At 41.0% G+C, this 19,280-nt stretch overlaps 1 protein-coding gene across 1 annotated transcript in view; it reads right to left on the reverse strand.

Annotated features, from left to right (window-relative positions):
- Positions 1-420: 420 nt before the first annotated feature.
- crebrf (creb3 regulatory factor) overlaps positions 421-19,280 on the reverse strand; it is a 28,783-nt gene continuing 9,923 nt past the window's right edge. Inside the window, exons 4-10 of the mRNA XM_080041171.1 lie at positions 13,800-13,963; positions 12,262-13,373; positions 11,929-12,126; positions 11,377-11,566; positions 11,109-11,182; positions 10,738-10,857; positions 421-10,262 (exon numbers count right to left, since the gene is read on the reverse strand). Of these exons, the coding sequence (XP_079897297.1) occupies positions 10,144-10,262; positions 10,738-10,857; positions 11,109-11,182; positions 11,377-11,566; positions 11,929-12,126; positions 12,262-13,373; positions 13,800-13,963 (1,977 nt within the window). The 3' untranslated portion in view covers positions 421-10,143. The remainder of the gene's footprint in view (positions 10,263-10,737; positions 10,858-11,108; positions 11,183-11,376; positions 11,567-11,928; positions 12,127-12,261; positions 13,374-13,799; positions 13,964-19,280) is intronic.

A 19,280-nucleotide genomic window follows, 5' to 3' on the forward strand; every position in this document is an offset into this window, starting at 1 on the left:
CTTATGCGTCTTCAAAACCTAGTCTACTTTGTAAGTGGTGAGATTCTAATATGCTCAACTCTTGTAGTTACATAGCCTACAGCTACAGCTTTAGTATATTTGATTAGTATCTGGACAATATAGTATATGCTAATAATACTACTAATTATAGTAATAATAATATTACTCCTTACTTGATGGCTGATTCCACCATCTCACACTAAGAGAAGTTAATGAACACACATGACCCCTCTCAACCATTTATTAGAGAATGTAGAATGATCATTGTTTTTATTAGCCTATATAAACATCCATTAAACACCTTTGTATAAATCAGTATTTACACTTAATTTCAGTCACCCAAAAGCCAAAGTGCACAACGTTACATTAAGCAATAAAGGTACAGGAGTCAGAATGGGGTGCTAATGGTTTTATTATTTTGATATTAAAATCAATAAACATGAACAGACTATTGTGGCTACAAGCAGAGGTGTGGAACCAACTCCCGGCTGATACAACAGGGGGGAAAAGAACGTTAGAAACTAAACAAAAATAATAAGAAAGAAAAGAAGATGAGAGAGGCACAATTACACAACAAAGATTCAGGGCAGGGGTCGGCAGGATGTCGAGCAGCCAGAGATAAAAACTTTCAGATGCTCTGAATGAATGAACTGTTACAGTACAAACCAACAAAAAAAACACATCTTTTAGATTTCCATGCCTGTGCATAAAGCCACCAACTGTGCCTCCAAGAAACGGAAAAAAAAGTAAACCAAAATAGATAGTTAGATAAAACAAAATTATAAACCCAGCACAACATTTATTACACAACATAAATATAACTGTCAAGATATTGTATTTCGAACAGGCATATATGTGAACTACAAATATAGACGTCATTGCTAAAGAGAGGATCAAGTTAGTTTCAGCAGGATACACTTTCTGCAGGTTTTCGCTTCTTTATGAAATTGTAAATCCCCAAGAGATCTATTGTAGAGCACTTAATGAAGTACAGCCTTCCTACTGAGACTGGGGAGAGGAACACACACAGGACTAACTACAGAAAGATCCCATGCAGTTGATCTAATCAAATAAGGTACCGTACAAGACCAGAAGCATCATAACAATGGCATGTAGCTGTGGATTACCCACTCCTCCCACATCCTCTACATGTTTGGACTTGTATATGTCACCTTACTGTCAGTCATTATCAAAATTGGAAAAAAAAAGAAGAAAAATATAAGTTTAAAGATTAAGATTTTCTTGAAGTTAAATGTCTCTCGCTCCATGCGTTTTTGGCAAGTCTGGAGGGAGGTAAATCATTGATGTGTTGGACATGTGTAGATTATTATTTATTTTTTTATCCAGGGTGGGTTGTTTTCTTTAATAAGATCAGCCTGCAAAAGAGGAAATGAATCCCCCCATCCCATCCCCTCAGCATTAATTGCGGGGGAGGATGAGGGGTCTCTGCCCACCAGCCTTTACTGACCCCTGTCTAATCTCAGGAGCTCCCTGAACCAGATAGGTGACGTTTCCCCAACCAAAGATAGGGAGACTTCTCCTGACCTTCACTCGGCTAGAGGAGCGTCTGATCCTCAGTCCAGAGTGGTGACTAAACAAGAGTTGTGTCAAGGTGAGGTTCACTTTGCTGACTCCGTGAGCCTGCATGTTTTCTGACCGCGTCAAACCTCCAATGACAGAACTCGTCACACGAGCGTACAGACAACGAGTGTTCAAAGTCACAATCAAACTGCAAAATTCTGAGAGCGCCTTGTTTTGTTTGAACTGAGCAGAGAAAAAATGCAAATAAAAAAAGGCATGAAGTCTTAGGTTTGAGGGACAGGGCGGCCAGAACATACTAAACTTACTAAAGCCAGCGGCATGTGTAGGCTACTTTGTGATTATACATGACGTAGGCCTATTGAAAGTTTTGTTTATGGAATATGTTTATGTTTAAAGAGAAATACGACAAGAACCTTTGCAGTGTAGGCCTACTTGTTATCTTCAGACTTAATCTAAATAATCGAAATTCAGTTTTATTGAAAAAATTACTTGTATCCACACACGTTTTTGTTTCGTCATTGATTTTTCTACCTATGGAGAGAGCCAGGCTAGCTCTTTCCCCCGTTTCCAGTCATTGTGCTAAGCTAAGCTAACCAGCTTCATGTTCACTTTACAAAAAAGGAGAGTAATTATTATAATAATAAATCACTTGTGTTAAAATTCAAGAAAAAAGTTGTAATTATTATTTTGACATGGTTATTGGTAATATGTACTTTAAAAAAAGAAGGAATTTCTGGTTTGATTGTGACTTCAACTGTTGCCTGTGAAGCTCATGTAACACTGCAAAGTCAGTGGAAAAGCTATAAAAGCTATTTCTACAAAATGTCCCCCAACATGTTCATTTACAGGACAAAACAAATAAATAACAAATAAATTATATGAACACTGGGATAAGGGGGGGAAAGACAATTCATTATTATTCTAATAAATTCAAAATGTGTGACAGATTCAGAGTATAAATATCGAACCATAATGAAAAAAGGTTTAAACATATAAGCAGGACAATAGCCATATAAAAAGATACAACATTCGTCTCCCCCTCTGTGTTCCAAAGTCTAACAGGAAGTGGGACAACAGGAAAAGCTCCACAGACACTCAAGTCTGTCTGTATGATCCTGCTGAGGAAGACTAGTCTACATTCATCAGCAAAGCAGGAGCAGAGTTATACCTCGCCATGTCAGAGTACAGCAGTGCAGCAGTCAGAAACACGAGACGGACCAGAGTCATCGACAGATGGGATAATATGGCTAAAACAGCAATTTAACACAGTCATGTTAGCACCCAGCCAGAGACAAAATAGCACCAGTTTACCTCCATGCTTGGTTTGTCGCTTCATTCGCGACCTGCGACTCAGTGCCAACACTGACTTCAAGGAGGGTCTGGCACTTCATAATAGCAAAGTTAAGAAACAGAAACTTATTTTTTAAGTTTTTTTTGTGTGTTTGTTTTTCTTTCTCAAAAAAAAGGTCTCAAGAGCCAGCACCATCGGTGTCTCAAGATAAAAAGCAGGCCCAAGTCTCCCTATGCCTCAGACACAGTGGAAGTTTGCTCTTCTCTACACGGACACACCAGCGGTGATAGCAGCAGCAGCCGATACAGAAAGACACAATAATGTGGCGTAGTGGGCAGAGAAAGAGTAAAAAACTAAACCAGGTTTCCCAAAACATTATGAATTAAGTGTACATGTTGTCACTTATGCTCTTCTTCAGCTTTGCTTTGAAGAGGGAATTGTTCTATCCACACACAACAAACAGCTCTCATCTGCTGTGAAAGGCTGATTTCTATATAAAAAGCATTGATTTGGAGTTAAAGTGAGGTCTTTGCTTTATTTTTCGCACTTCAAGTTTAGGTTTTGGGAAACCCAGGCCCTTGTTTTGGGAATCCCCCTCCAGACTGACAGAAGGTGCAGATTTGTGTTCTTGTATATTTGATTAAGGCACCTGGTTCAGCAGGCATCATATTCAAAGTATATTTTGTTTTCCTTGTATATGTAAAAAACCACGTGCAAGGTGAGTAACACTGTTGGTCTTCTGACTGTCGCAGGAAAAAAATTGGTGTGAAAATAAAAACGGGGTTTGTGGTTACAATATGTTTTTGTGTCACATACACTCTAAACCAATAACTAAAGTCTCTTTGTGCTCATTCATTAGCAGCAAGTATGAAATCATTCAACTGAGTGCAGTGAGTGAATTACTTAGTGATGGACACGCTTTCTGAGGATTGGCCAAACTATTGCCCAAATCTGCTAAAATAAAATCCAGACGTCAATCAAACCTCTCAGAGCTACGCAGGGAATAGGCATGCAGGTGAATATCATTCCCACTGCATCTTTTTGTCTGGGTACATGTCTGTATGAATTGACGTTACACATGGAACAATGTTGAAGGTGGTAAGCAATGCAGCCTCTGAAGATAAGATTTTTTTTTTCTTTTTTTTTATACAAACGGGAGCGGCCCAAATAGGTTCAAACAAGAAAGAAACAACATTAAAGAAACTGAAAGCCAAACTCTGAGATCTGAGATCACAACCGGTAGCAGGTGAGTTCATTTCTAAAAAAAAATAATAATTTTAAGGTTTTTCATTTTTCAAACCCATTTTATTGAGACAAGAATATTTGGCAACGCTTATTTGTAAATAAACAATATTTTTAGAAGTTTCTTGGAAACAACATATGTTTGTACTACTAATTATAAGGAATATAATCGACAGAGCTGTTCTGTTAAAGACGCAACAAGCTGTGAAAGCAACGTAGACATATAGTCACTAACTTGTAAAGTTGTTGTTGTGAGCATGTTCATAAACATAAGCATTCATTTGGAGTCATGTTTCTGGACAACTGGCAACTGTCCAATATTCACCATACTTTAGCTCTGTTTTGGTCTCCACCATCAAATATCCATATTTAGCTAGTAGCTACATTTTGTTTGCCCGTTGTTTTTGAGTATGGTGGCTTTTTATATATCTACATATTTTTAAACTGAAAACCGCCTGCCTTGGCCGACGAGAGCGGTGAAACTGCAGAGTCTTTCATTCTCTGTGAAGTCACTTTAACACTTTTCACTTTACAGGTAGTCATTTTATCAAATGTGTAAACACACATGATGATTTATAAACAAAGTAAAACTTTTTTCTCGTGTTGAATTATATGTTTGCTTGCGGACAAACTTCATATTTCTGGCATATTCAGTGCTTACATCGTTGACCTGCTTTGCACTGACATTTTCCCTATTATGTGGTTCTTTCTAGGAAACTTCTTGGAAATAATTCGAAGCAATAATGAAATAAAGCATTTCTGAATATTTCCTGTGGAAATTAAACACAAAAAGTTGTCCTAATAATGTATATTTATTTTGCAGTTCTGGTGAATAATTGCACCTCACAGATGGAATAAAGATCCTCTTTGACTTTGGGCAGTGGTATCAAATCCAGGAGTCTGGCTTTTTACAATAGAAATAATGTTATACTTAAAAAATAATGATTATACAGGCCAACAATACAGAAATCACATTCTGTTTAGCAAGAATCAGTGTGAATCTTCCTCTGATGTGTCCAACAGGTTAATTGTAAGAAAATCTGAATACAAGATGCATTTTAATTGTTGGACTATTTCTGGGATAATGAAAAGTAATCAGCACCATGTGACAAAACCCAGTTGGATCAGAGCAGGAAAAGAGAATCATATCCTTTCATGAGAGGGAAATTGTTGAAGGTCGTATGTGTTTGAATACCGATTTCGGAGAGAAAGCGGAGAAACTGAATTCTTGTGACAAGTCTCTTGGCCTTTTTGTGTGTGTGTGTCGCTAGCATTGCACTATACTGATTGACATTGATAATTCATAACATCCACGCACACACACACCCACACAAAATATTTTGTACAGAGTAAAGAATGGCGACAATAATTGGAATACATAAATATATTTTCCTTTGTTTTTATATGTCATATAGTATAACAATATTACCCTGATTTGCTGAAGAAGAGCTTAATGGATCCACTTAGCTTTTATTGGACAAGAGTAGCACAAAGTTACACACTCTATTAGCTTAATAGTTGACTGTCTAGGATTTATGTCATCAGAAATAAAAAGAATAAGGAATAGTTTTACTGGCGTGCATTTTCACTCACTCCTTCACTGTTAAAATGCCACAGAGTCTCCTGGTTTTTGAATGTAAAGTTGCACAGCTTGCACCTATCATGTTAAATGTAAAAACCTGTGAGGACTCTTTCATGAACCAGCCTCGTGATCGACAACAAAACACACGCTTCTCATTTCGGCCGCACTGTTGAGCCGTTCTACTGTTGGTCAACCACTGTTGACCCCCTATCAGAACGGGACAAAATTGTAGCTAAAAAACTGCCTCAAAATTGTTTCCCAAAAGTTACAACTGAGCACTAGTTGCTCAAAATTTTGAAGCAATTTTTCAGAAGTATTTCACCCCGTCTGCTACTTCAGTCAAGGTTGTTTTGAGCCAATCAGGCTGAATGGTTTTGTTGTTTTTGACCGTATACTGGCAGAACGATGTCATAAACCTCGGGCACACTCCCTTGGCAACTGACATTTCTGCCATGTTATTGTTTTTTGTAAGTGAATAGTTATTTAAGAAGGCAATAAGTGTCCGGATTGAGTCTCCATTTGTAATTGGCTTGCCATACAGTACAGTGATATAGTAACTTCCCCCAAGGCGGCCCAGAATAAAATCTTTCAAACAGGTTTTTCCTGGCCGCCCCAGGCTAAACCCCCTCATCTTTAAGTCACAAGTAGAAATCAGTTTACAAATGATAACAATATAGCTCTCTGGAGAAATGTGTCTACACTGTACATCACCCTGAAGAGGAAGCCAAAGCAGAATCAGTTTTTCCATAGGAAACCTCTACTGAAGGCAAATGAATCATGACGCCAAGGGGGTCAGCATCAGGATCAACGTAAGGGCCCTGGAATCAAAACCCTCTATTTTTTTAAGACCACAAACACACTATCTCCCAAAACCAGGAAATAGACCTATCCTGTCAAGACACTGGGCTTTCCGAAAGCCAAGCAATGATACCCTCTCATAAAACACCTCATATCATTGCATGGCTCCAGAAACATGTAGATCTAACCCTCGCCAGGTCAAACACCATTTCCTTGCTAGTTCATAGACCTAGCCAAGTCAGGTAATAGACCTATCCTAGCAAGTAGTCATCAAGTACACTTGCAGCATTCACACCAGGCCTTTTAGCAGCAAATGGAAGAAAAAAAATGCTTTTCTTTTTGTTTTCTTTTTTGGACAAAGTGCTTTTGTTTTCAAACATATAAGACATAGTATTTATACTGTATCATACTGTATATCTAACATTTAAAAGATACATATTAACTTATAGTTTATTCACAAAAATGAATCACTTCTAAGAAAATAGCTATGGACGGTAGGGCGAGAGCAAGTCAATAGGCTACAACTAGACTAAGAATTCAAATAAGAATCATGGATGACCCATCAAACTAGTTTCAGAAATAAGCACCATTTCTCCCTTTATAGACAGAACAGAAACCAGTAAAAATATATATTTATATATGTAGCACTTGCTGCTATTCGATGATCACACGATACAGAAAGACCACAGCTCTGCAGCACCATCATCAGACATCAGAGTTCATTCTGTGAAGGAGTACTTTCTTCACATCAAACTAACCTGAATTCAGCCCTGTAAAACACTTGATTGTTTGTTTGAATTGCCCGTTAAACGAGTGAACTCTTGTTGAATTTTAAAATTCCAGAGAAAGACGGCAAGGAAACAAGCACAAAAGTATCATTAATTGTTTTTTTGTTTTTTGTTTTTAAGTTGGACATGCTGCCAATTTGTGGCCAAGAAATTACAACCACGTTTTTTGGTGAACAAAGGTATTCTTTGCGGCTGTGAGGATGTCAGATTCAGCAAAACTGCAACCTCAAGGCAGCCACCTCAATCTTAGGAGATGCAAATTGAACCAAGTTCACGGTTAATGAGGCCACATGTGTGAAAATCTAAACGAGAATGCACAGTGCTGAATCCAGATCAATCTGGGAGACAAAAAATATGATGGCTTTGGCTTTCTCACAGAATCTGTGACAACACTGGTTCCTCATCTGCACACTGTTGTCCTGTGAGTTTCTTGCTTTCCTGGACACGTCACTGTCCTCACTAAAGACAGCATGTCCTCATCCAAATCCTGATACTCTGTCATTTCATAAGGTGAACGGCAAAACAAGACCAGATGGGTCAAGCGTCAGTTTATTTATCAAACAATCTTACTGGCTGCTCTTTATGACCGCTTACCTCTTTTGCTCAATTCATTGCAATCAACAGAAAAGCTAGCAGGCAGCTAAAGTACAAAAATATAACAAGAACGTTTTTTTTTTTCGTTTTTTTTTCGTTTTTTTTCTCTGTAACTTTCTCAATGCAAAGATAGGCTTTAGAAATGTGTCATGCTTAAAATTAATCAATTGTCATGAAAAGTGGCATTTCACCATTGATAGATATATCATTAATATCTCTATATACAGTACTTTAAAACACAATTTAGTTAATATTTTGTTGATGAACTAGACCTCGTCTACATACAGAAATCAAACAAGTGACACAGGAACAAAACATTTTGGTTATTGTTGGTGACACTTTGACAGAAAAGCAATAATGTAACATAGCTTATATACTAGCACTATTGTTTTGTTTTTTATCCTAAATAGCGCCATTAACACAATTAGCAGGTGGAGAGAGGAATCAGTTCAGGAATGAAGTGCTTGCTAAGCAATAAATCTACTGGAGAAGCCCATAGATGGGGTTGATTTTTCAGATAAAAAAAAATTAATGAATGTTCCTTTTCTGTACAGAATTGGACCCAAGCTATTTTCACAGTTCAATGAAGTTCCCTGACCCTCCCACATTACTTACATTCAATACGGCGTCAGGTAAGCTGTGCAAAACCTTACTTTAACTGGCTGGTCGCCATTTTCGTTGCATGTGTCTTTGGTACAAAAAACAATCAAAATATAGTGTGCAAATATTTTTTTGTAACTCTAAACGAAAATATCTGTTAACCGTCCCCCAAACCCTAAAGACAGAGTACCAAAAACCAAAAGTAAGTCTATTGCAGAGCCCTCCTATATACACAGACTCTGTGGCATCACGCAACAAGAGCTTCCATTTCTTTTATATACATTCAGAATATCTTTAGACGACTGAAATTCACACCAAACCAGACAGGTGTCTAACTCCTCACATTCAATAACAATCTCCCTCAGCGTAAAGTAGTGGTTCCTTGGCTGGACCTCAGGGAGTTCTGACCAATAACCTCTTCTAATTTTCTCTCCCACACACTCACTCAGACTTACAGAAACATACAAATACATACACAAGGCACAATGAATAGAACTCCGATCAAACACTAGTATGAACACACCAATCTGTTAGCCTGGTCATCTCTACTGTACAAAAAGGGGAGCAGGTGCCATTTTTTTCTTCACTGGGACACACTTTATGTACATTTTCCTGGAGGAGATGGATCACTGTTTATGTAATCTTCACCACCACCATCATCATCTTCCTCACATTCTGCTCCCATACTGGGCAAAATGTCCCTTTCAGGGAGTCCAGTTATAACCAGCACAAGGCCAAGAAAAAAGCACCAAACTACATGCGCTTCCTCTCCACGTGGTCAACCACCTCTTGTTTCTTTAAGCTAACATCGAAAAACTACATCTCAGCAGAATGTCTTTCGCTTCATCGTAAAAAGTCGAATTTTAACTTTCAGCCCCGGATATATTTTCTTTCCGAGCTTTAATTTTGCTGAAAGTAAGCCTCTATGTTTTAACTATATCAGACCTGATTGGGAAATGGGGGATGGCATGAACATATTAAGGCCTTCAATACAAAATATTTCCTGCGACCCCGTATCGCCTCAGAGCATGCTGCTTCTTTTTTTCTTTGCTCTGCAGCTGTCGTGGCAACCAAAGCATTTTTTTTGTTTCTAAATCAGATCAAAATATTTTTCTGAGTGAGTCAAATTGACATCCTGGAGTTAATTTTTTTTGCCATGTGAGGGGAACCTCTTTAAGGAAAGGATAACTGGAACCTTTCCCCCCTCTGACGGTGTCTGACGTGTAACAATCCTTCCTTTGTCATTACAACCTCAAACAAATTGTGTGAAAGTTTTCCAGTGGTTACACTCATGTGACTGTCTCTTGTCTCAGTCCTGGAAGGAGACCTTCAACAGAACCGACCCTACTCAACACTATGTTAAACACATCTAATAATCATCATTGGATTTAGGACGTGCTAGTGGCTATACACCTAACCATCCCTTTGCTTTTGAAGGCGCTTTTCCCCAACAGACGCTCACGATGGGTTGGGAGACAGTGACGCACTGACACTGCACACATTGTGCAGAGTCAGAAAGCTAGGGTGTGTGCCATACAGGCTGAAACAAGCACACATACATACACACAAGGATTGGTATCTGTGTTTGTGTGCCTAACAATGTGTATGTACTTTGGGTTGGAAGGGCATGCAGAGGGGAGCATAGTTACAATGGAACAGCACTGTGGTAATATATAGTCCACCTCTCTCGGTGGACCGCGGTTTGTCTAGATTTTTGAGGTGGGGACTCTCAAACCGACCAGTCCGCCAGTCGGATCGCCACGTCCTGTGGTCTCCAAGATCTTGTTGACAAAGTCTGAAGTCTGACCAGCAACAGGTGATGCCACTGCGCACACAGACACATAAAGGCATTCAGAAATGGCAGACAAAAAAAAACATATTGTTCATGCAATTTATTCATCTCAAAAAATGATATGTAAACCTCGGACGTCCTTTATCATTGTCATCAATTGCTTATTCAGATTGAGCTTCATAATGTGAGGCAAAGGGTTTATCTCTCCTCAAGGTGATTGGTAAATAGGTGATTTTATGTTCAAACACAAGCTTTGTTAAGTATGTCTTGTGTAAGATTTTTTTTTTTTAAATGTACCAGCTTTATTTTTTAACCACTTTAATGAAAAATCTTTCTCAAGTTTTATAATCCTATTTTATCATAACTAAATCATTCATCATCATTTCAATTGCCAAGATAGTAAGCTCAAAACAAATTGAACAAAACATTGGCCTGTAATAACTAGTTGGAGTAGTAATGAGTTAAAAAACTAGTTGAGTCACTGTTATGAACTGTAACTGATTCTCACCAAGTGTCTTCTGGATTAGATGCTCCAGTGTGTCCGTCATGTTGGTTGGACGTGGAGTAGAGTCCTCCACTCGAGCCACAATCTCCTCCTTGATGGTGTTGATCACAAACAGCAGCCGATCTACAGGAAGAAGCGTGGAAGCAGAGGATGTGAAACAAGCATAGGGCACACAATGAATACACACTCAGAGGCATAGACAGAGTATGGATTCTTGAGCTTCAGGGATTTGAACAAAAACTGTTTGGACTTCCAAGCACTTGTCTAGTCAACAACATTAGTATTAATATACTGTATTTAGAGTTATACATTTGATCGAGTACTAACAAACTAGACATTAAAAAATGGATGGATGGATGGATTTATGAACATACCGTACTCTGTGCTGAGTCCCCAGAGCTTAACCTTATTTGCTTCATACTGAGCCTTCTTCTTGAGGCGACAGGCCCTAAAACACACAGGGGATGAGTTGGGTCTACTAATGCTTAACAGTTTATATCAAAAACAGTAGATACATTACATAATACTCACACTCATATTCAAACAATTAAAAAAAAAAAAAATTCTCATACAGAATGATTATACCTTAAAGTCTGTGCCACTTTGGTGCAACGCGTACTGTATTATGTGCACATGTTTTACCTGGATGCCAGCTTGTTCTTTTCCTTGCGAGACCGCGGTCGCGCGGTCAGTGGCAGCTCGCTGACGGGGGTCAAGTCACTGATCACCTTGTTCAGTTTGCGCAGCTCTGTGCCGATCTGCAGAAGCTTGCGTGGATTCGGTGTCAGGTCTTCCACATCCGTACGGCGAGACTTCTTCAGCATGTACTTTCCTTCATGACAACCAATGAAAAAGAAGGTGTAAGGGATGACCACCATGTCAAATTACTGTCGCAGCTGGACCCCATATGCTTAGTTAAACTGTTGTATCTCTGAAATATGCAGCTGCTGCATTGCTGCCGTTACAAAAAATCTTGGTAGTTGCGCTACAACCTCAACTAAAAAGGCATATATGGCACGATTCATGCCCTGATTGAGGCAGTGAAATTCCATGCAAAAAATACAATCATCCAAAATATTTTTTCATTTAATATCAAATGAAGTCTTTCCTTTGTTTCTCTTTGAAAGTGTGATCAAATTTTGCTCCAGTGTACAGTTTATATATGGACGTGTGTGGATGTATGTGTGTGTATACCATGGAGAGGCCCGTTCTTCTGGTAAAGGTTGCTAGGCAGCGTGTGTCTGTCCCACTCAGACGGCTTAAGCAGACGTTCCTGTTTGGAGGGGGTGAGCTGCTCGCTGTACTCCCAGAAGTAGCGGCGCTTGCCTCTCTTCCGGCTGGAGACTCCGGCTGTCAGGCCTTTGATATCCTCCATCAACTCCACGTCGCAGCCTGGAAGAGGCGGGAGAACAGGAGAACAGGAAAACTTTATTAAGGGAAAATAGAGGGAGAAAATATGCTAATAATTGAACTAATAAATAAGTACCATATTGCCAGTGATTGGTTAGTTTGTTAACATGTCCCTACCTGGCTCAGAGAAGGCGTCACTCATGTCATCATCCTTGTCTGCTTCGTAGTCGTCGTCCTCGTCCTCGTCGTCCTCGTTGTCAGACAGCTCGTGCTCGCTGCCAAAGCCTTCATCATGGTCTTCATCATCCAGCTCCAGCCCCTCACCCTCCTCATCCTCTGCCTCCTCCTCCTCCTCATCCTCCTCCTCCTCTTCCTCCTCCTCCTCCAGCAGTGACGGGGCTCTGCCGGCCAGCCTGCTGCGGGTCAGGAACAGAGAGTAGTTGTGTTCATCTTCCTTACTTTTCTCAGAGCCCTCGACGACTGGCAAGCCGCCGCTGGCCCCCGCCACACCATCAACCAGCCCAGAAGTGCTGCTCCCCTCCTGGGCCTGGCTGGCCTCCACCAGCTGAGGCACAGTGACGGACCATTCCACAGGCATCTCTCTTCTCCCCGGACCCTCTGCCATCCTCTCAGAGACACTGGCTGCAGCAGCAGCCGGAAGCCCCACCGAGGCGGCACTCGCGGAGGTGGAGTCCTTCTGGTCTCGGGCCTGTGAGAGAGCTAGAGGGGGATCTGACCTCTCAAACTCCATCTGGGATGGAGCGTCGGGCTGAGCTTTGTGCACGGCACTCACACGGACTTTGGCCTTCCGCACAAAGTCAGAACAGTGAAAAGTTGGGGCAGCCATCTTGGTTCCTCGCCCCTGGAACTTGGCTTGAGCTAGGCCGTGGTCCTTGGTGAGACCGAGGAGGCTCTGGGTCTTGGACATAGTCTCAGTGCTGGAGGGGACAGGTCTGGTGGCTTTTTGGGAGCCGTCTGGGAAGTCTGGAAGAGGACTGCGGGAACGCCAGGAGGAGAGAGTGGAGCTGGCCGAGGGCCGGGCACAGCCGGGGCGTGATCCATGTCCCAGGACCAGAGGTCTCTTCAGGGCCGGTGGGGCCGTCAGGGGCAAGTCAGCAGGGGGGTAGAGCGCCTCACACACCGGCTGAGAATCCTCGCTGTTGAGCTGAGCCAGCGTCGGGGTCTGGCCAATCACTTCCTTGTCCTGGTAGGGACTAGAGAAGTCATCCAGTCCAAGGAAATCAACCTCTTTGGTGCCCCAGATGTCACAGCTGGCCAGCCGTGTGTATCTGCCAAGCACAGACACATGCAGTTAAAGGGGACATAAACACATTGTTTAAACTTTTAAAAGGGCTCTGTGATGAGTATTTACGGGAGCAGGAGTTTATATGGTATTGGCTCAAAATAGACTACACTGCACATGTCCATCATTATTAAGGAACATGTTGCCTAGTGCAACAGTGTGGCTTAATAATCATGCTTTGAATACACACTTATACTTGAAATGGCGATCAATTAATTGTTAATTTTTTGGTCTTTCATGGGATTTGTTGACAATGAAAATATACTGAATTCTATTTTTATTGAACAGTTCTAGGCCACCTTCAACTTCAGAAAATGTCAAAGTTTCAATAAATGCATCACTACTTTTGTATGTCTTCTGTACTAGCTGATCTCTCACTGATTAATATGACAACAAATAAATAATCCAGTACCTGGTGAGGTCTTCCCAGTAGGAGTCCCACTGTTCAAACGCTGAGCTGCTGCAGACCATCTCGCACTCACCCAGGTCCACACAGCCCTCCACCTCCTTCCCTCCATCTGCGAGCCCCACCATGCTCTCCCCAAAGGGGCTCTGCCGGTGGGTCATTTCTCTGTCCTAAAGAGAGCATAAAAACATGGAGGTGAGTTAAGCACGTTGGAAGAAACTCCTTTTCCTTTTTATTTAGTGTACTCTTTGTTGCTTGAGTTAAAGAGTATATATATATATATATATACAGTATCTCACAAAAGTGAGTACACCCCTCACATTTCTTCACATTTTTCTTTATATCTTTCCATGGGACAACACTGAAGAAATGACACTTTGATACAATGTAAAGTAGTCAGTGTACAGCTTGTATAACAGTGTAAATTTACTGTCCCCTCAAAATAACTCGACACACAGCCATTAATGTCTAAACTGCTGGCAACAAAAGTGAGTACACCCCTTAGAAAAAATTTACAAATCGGGCCCAAAGTGTAAATATTTTGTGTGGCCACCATTATTTTCCAGCACTGCCTTAACCCTCTTGGGCATGTAGTTCACTAGAGCTTCACAGGTTGCAACTGGAACCCTCTTCCACCCATTTATGACAGCATCACAGAGCTGGTGGATATTAAAGACCTTGCGCTCCTCCACCTTCTGTTTGAGGATGCCCCAAAGATGCTCAATAGGGTTTAGGTCTGGAGACATGCTTGGCCAGGCCATAACCTTTACCCTCAGCTTTTTTAGCAAGCCACTGGTCGTCTTGGAGGTGTGTTTGGGGTCGTTATCATGTTGCAATACCACCCTGCGGCCCAGTTTACGAAGGTTGAGTGCACGTGGTCAGCGTCGTACACAGAGGTTGGCTTTGGAAAATAGACGTATGAGTGCTGCCAGCATTGCTGAAGGGCTTGAAGGGGGGGGGGGTCAACCTGTCAGTGCTCAGACCATACGCCGCACTCTGCATCATACTGGTCTGCATGGCTGTCATCCCAGAAGGAAGCCTATTCTAAAGATGATGCACAAGAAACCCCACAAAAAGTTTGCTGAAGACAAACAGACTACGGACATGGATTACTGCAACCATGTCCTGTGGTCTGATGAGACCAAAATACATTTATTTGGTTCAGATGGTGTTAAGAGTGTGGAGCGGCAACCAGGTGAGGAGTACAAAGACAAGTGTGTCTTGCCTAGAGTCAAGCATGGTGGTTGGAGTGTCATGGTCTGGGGCTGCATGAGTGCTGCCAGCACTGGGGATCTACAGTTCATTGAATTCTAACATGTACTGTGACATACTGAAGCAGAGCATGATCCCCTCCCTTCATAAACTGGGCCGCAGGGCAGTACTGCAACATGATAACGACCCCAAACACATCTCCGAACGACCACTGGCTTGCTAAAGAAGCTGAGGGTAAAGGTTATGGACTGGCCAAGCATGTCTCCAGTCTTAAACCCTATTGAGCATCTTTGGGGCATCCTCAAACGGGAGATGGAGGAGCGCAAGGACTCTAATATCCACCAGCTCCTTGATGTCGTCATGAATGGGTAGAAGAGGGTTCCAGTTGCAACCTGTGAAGCTCTAGTGAACTACATGCCCAAGAGGGTTAAGGCAGTGATAGAAAATAATGATGGCAACACAAAATATTGACACTTTGGGCCCAATTTGGAAAAATTTTCTTAGGGGTGTACTCACTTTTGTTGCCAACAGTTTAGACATTAATGGCTGTGTGTCGAGTTATTTTGAGGGGACAGTAAATTTACACTGTTATACAAGCTGTACACTGACTACTTGACATTGTATCAAAGTGTCATTTATTCAGTGTTGTCGCATGGAAAGATATAATGAAATATTTGAAGAAATGTTAGGGGTGTACTCACTTTTGTGAGATACTGTATATATGTATGTGTGTGTATATATATATATTAGTGGTGGGCCGTTATCGGCGTTAACGTGCTGCGTTAACGCAAAACTCTTATCGGCGATAAAAAAAAATATCGCCGTTAATCTCTTATTCCACCTCCTGTTCGGCTCAGGGGAGATGGTTCCCTCCAGGGCCGATGGCTGTTCGCCGTCAGGGTGAACCCCCTTCCGTGTGTTCTCTGGTCGGGTAATAATAGCCGGGGGCCGTTGTTGACACTTGAGGAGCCTTTATTGCAGGAGCGAAGCTTCTCTCACACACCCGCCGCTCTCTCTCTCCATCACTTGCCCACGACACACACCACCTGGCTGCAGGATCGCTAATGTAACACTCAGCGCCAAACCCCCTTCACAAATCGGTCTATTCAATGTTTACTCATGAATGTATCCATGTACGTAACTGACATGTACATAACTTAATTTATTGTTAATAATATGGTCTGTTTATAAATTCGGCATCTGATTAAAGCATCTAAAAGCCCGTAATCATGTTAAACGTTTACTGTTTTTAAGTTATTAATGCCACTCGCTCCCGCAGATACACAGCACAGGGAGGTCTTATATTCAGCCATTGCTAAAGGGAGTGTTGTATTATGGAACGGCCGCTGTGGTACGAAATTCCAGTCTCAACAATGTTTCCTACACGCAATTATAACTCTAGCGTCTACAGCCCGTTGTTTTCATGTAGTGTAACTTGTGTAATGTGTTACATTATTCAGCTGTTGCCGTGATGTCGGCTAACGCTGATGCTAATGATAACTAGCTCTCCGTCGCACAATAGACTGTAGGTTGGTGTTGCAGCCAGCTGTTAGGTGAAGCGCTGTCCCACAGGTAAAAGCCATGGACCTATAAAGCCTGTCCAATATTCACTCTAGTCCAGCTTCTTGAAAAGTTTATAAGGACTTTATCATTTATGTAAAAATAATATTTAATGTTTCACTTGAAGCACAAAATTAATGGCTTTATTTTCTGTTATAGCCTATACCCAACAAATTAGTTTTTTCGTTTTTTTAAGCACAAAAAACAGTGCAATGTTGTGATTTTTAGCCTTATATCTGATTAAATTGTTAGAATATTATTTGTTCGCAATAATTAGACACTCGTTCTGATGACGAAATGAAAGCCACCTGGCTTGAGAAACACGTTCTCAAAGACTTACTTTGAGTCATTATTTAGGGAGCACACACATATTATGAATGAATTCAAATGAGCCATTTTAATCTAGATTAATCTAGATTAATTCCAAAATTAATCTAGATTAATCTAGATTAAAAAAATTAATCTATGCCCACCTCTAATATATATATATATATATATATATATATATATATATATATTAAAGGGGCCTGGAGCAGCCAAAAGGCATCAAAACTAAAGACACATCCCTAGGACCACCACCGCTTTAAAATGTAGTTTGCACTTTACAATCTCAGCATTGTCACAAGGACTTTTTGGCAGAGATGACTGCAATGCGTTTAAACCAGCACCTGTCCTTTAGGTGAATGTGTGTGGAGCTGTAGTGAGACGACATCTAAGTAAGATTAAGACATTTTAAGTAGTTTCTCATTCAGGTACATGTAGACTTGCCCAGGATGAAAGACAGTCCAATATCCAGATCTTTGGGGTCTTTACAGCAGAGATGGAGTTCATAAGAAAATAATGAAGAAAACATGATGTTTAGGGCTGAACAACGCAGACAATGTTTCTCCTCCTTTTGCTTCCGACATCAACTGCCGCCCGGGACACAGACTTGGGCGTTAGCAGTTCAAAACATAGGCTAGCGTGCTGCTATGTTTGGCCGCGTGCAGCTGCTGATCCTGGATCAGCCGCAACATTCTACGCATGCGTTAAAAAAATTAATGCATTAATTCCAGAAATTAATCACCCTGCGTTAACGCGTTAATTTCGACAGCCCTAATTATTTAACATAAAGTAAAAAGAGTTTACACATACACTCAACAAAAATATAAACGCAACACTTTTTTTTTGCTCCCATTTTTCATGAGATGGACTTAAAGATCTAAAATTCATTCCAGATACACAATTGTACCATTTCTCTCAAACATTGTTCACAAATCTGTCTAAATGTGTTATAGTGAGCACTTCTGCTTTGCTGAGATAATCCATCCCACCTCACAGGTGTGCCACATCAAGATGCTGATCTGACATCATGATTAGTGCACAGGTGTGCCTTAGACTGTCCACAATAAAAGGCCACCCTGAAATGTGCAGTTTTGTCTCACAGCAAAATGCCACAGATGCCACAAGCATTGAGGGAGTGTGCAATTGGCATGCTGACAGCAGGAATGTCAACCAGATCTGTTGCTCGTGCATTGAATGTTCATTTCTCCACCATAAGCCGTCTCCAGCAACTTCGCACAGCCATTGAAGAGGAGTGGACCAACATTCCACAGGCCACAATTGACAATCTGATAAACTCTATGCGAAGAAGATGTGTTGCACTGCATGAGGCAAATGGTGGTCACACCAGATACTGACTGGTTCTGAGTCCCCAGACCCCCAATAAAGCAAAAAAATGCACATTTCAAAGTGGCCTTTTATTGTGGACAGTCTAAGGCACACCTGTGCACTAATCATGATGTCAGATCAGCATCTTGATGTGGCACACCTGTGAGGTGGGATGGATTATCTCAGCAAAGCAGAAGTGCTCACTATCACACATTTAGACAGATTTGTGAACAATGTTTGAGAGAAATGGTACAATTGTGTATCTGAAATGAATTTTAGATCTTTAAGTCCATCTCATGAAAAATGGGAGCGTTTGTGGAAGTGTTGTGTTTATATTTTTGTTGAGTGTATCTGTCCTCTGTGAAAACTAACAGTGGGGCTGAAGAAGATAACAGATCCTCCAATGCTCCATCATCTCATTAACATGTTACAATGGTGAGAGTAAATGAGTTGTTTGGTCAACAGCAGACGGTAAATTGAGGTAGACACCTGCAGCTGACAGCATGAGTTGTGACAGGTGAGCCGTCTGTTTTAAAGCTGCCGCCTAACAATCGCCGGTAAGCCTGGCAAATGTCACAGGGCTGTAGAACAATTAGGCACCAGACCTCTCCGTTTCAAATACCACGAGCCGAGCTGACGGCAGGCACATTTTTATTCATAGTTTTTCAATGGAAATTATATCCATACAAATCTTACTGATACTATGACTGTTAATAAAAAACTGAAACATTTTCCTATGACTAGCAGTTTGCTGTAAATAAGGCTTTTTGCCAAAACCTCAGACGTTTTGACTTGTCATAGTAGAAAAAGGCACAACAATGGCTTCACGCTATTTAGGTGATGACAAACTTCATTTCTCTCCGGTCTTGTTGAATGTTCCAAAGTTTGTGCAGCAATTTTGACCACAATTTTGTTTTTGTAGAGCTTAATTTAAAAAAGTCAAAATATGCAATATTCCCATGAAACTTACCATCCTTTAAATAACAGTTTTATCCCTGGTGTTTGTTGGGAGCTTGTGGGCTGTGTACCAGGTAACCTAATATTGTTTTTCCATACAGGTGGGGA

The sequence above is a fragment of the Ammodytes marinus genome (assembly GCF_949987685.1).
Source record: "Ammodytes marinus genome assembly, chromosome: 14".
Taxonomy (NCBI): Eukaryota; Metazoa; Chordata; class Actinopteri; order Uranoscopiformes; family Ammodytidae; genus Ammodytes; species Ammodytes marinus.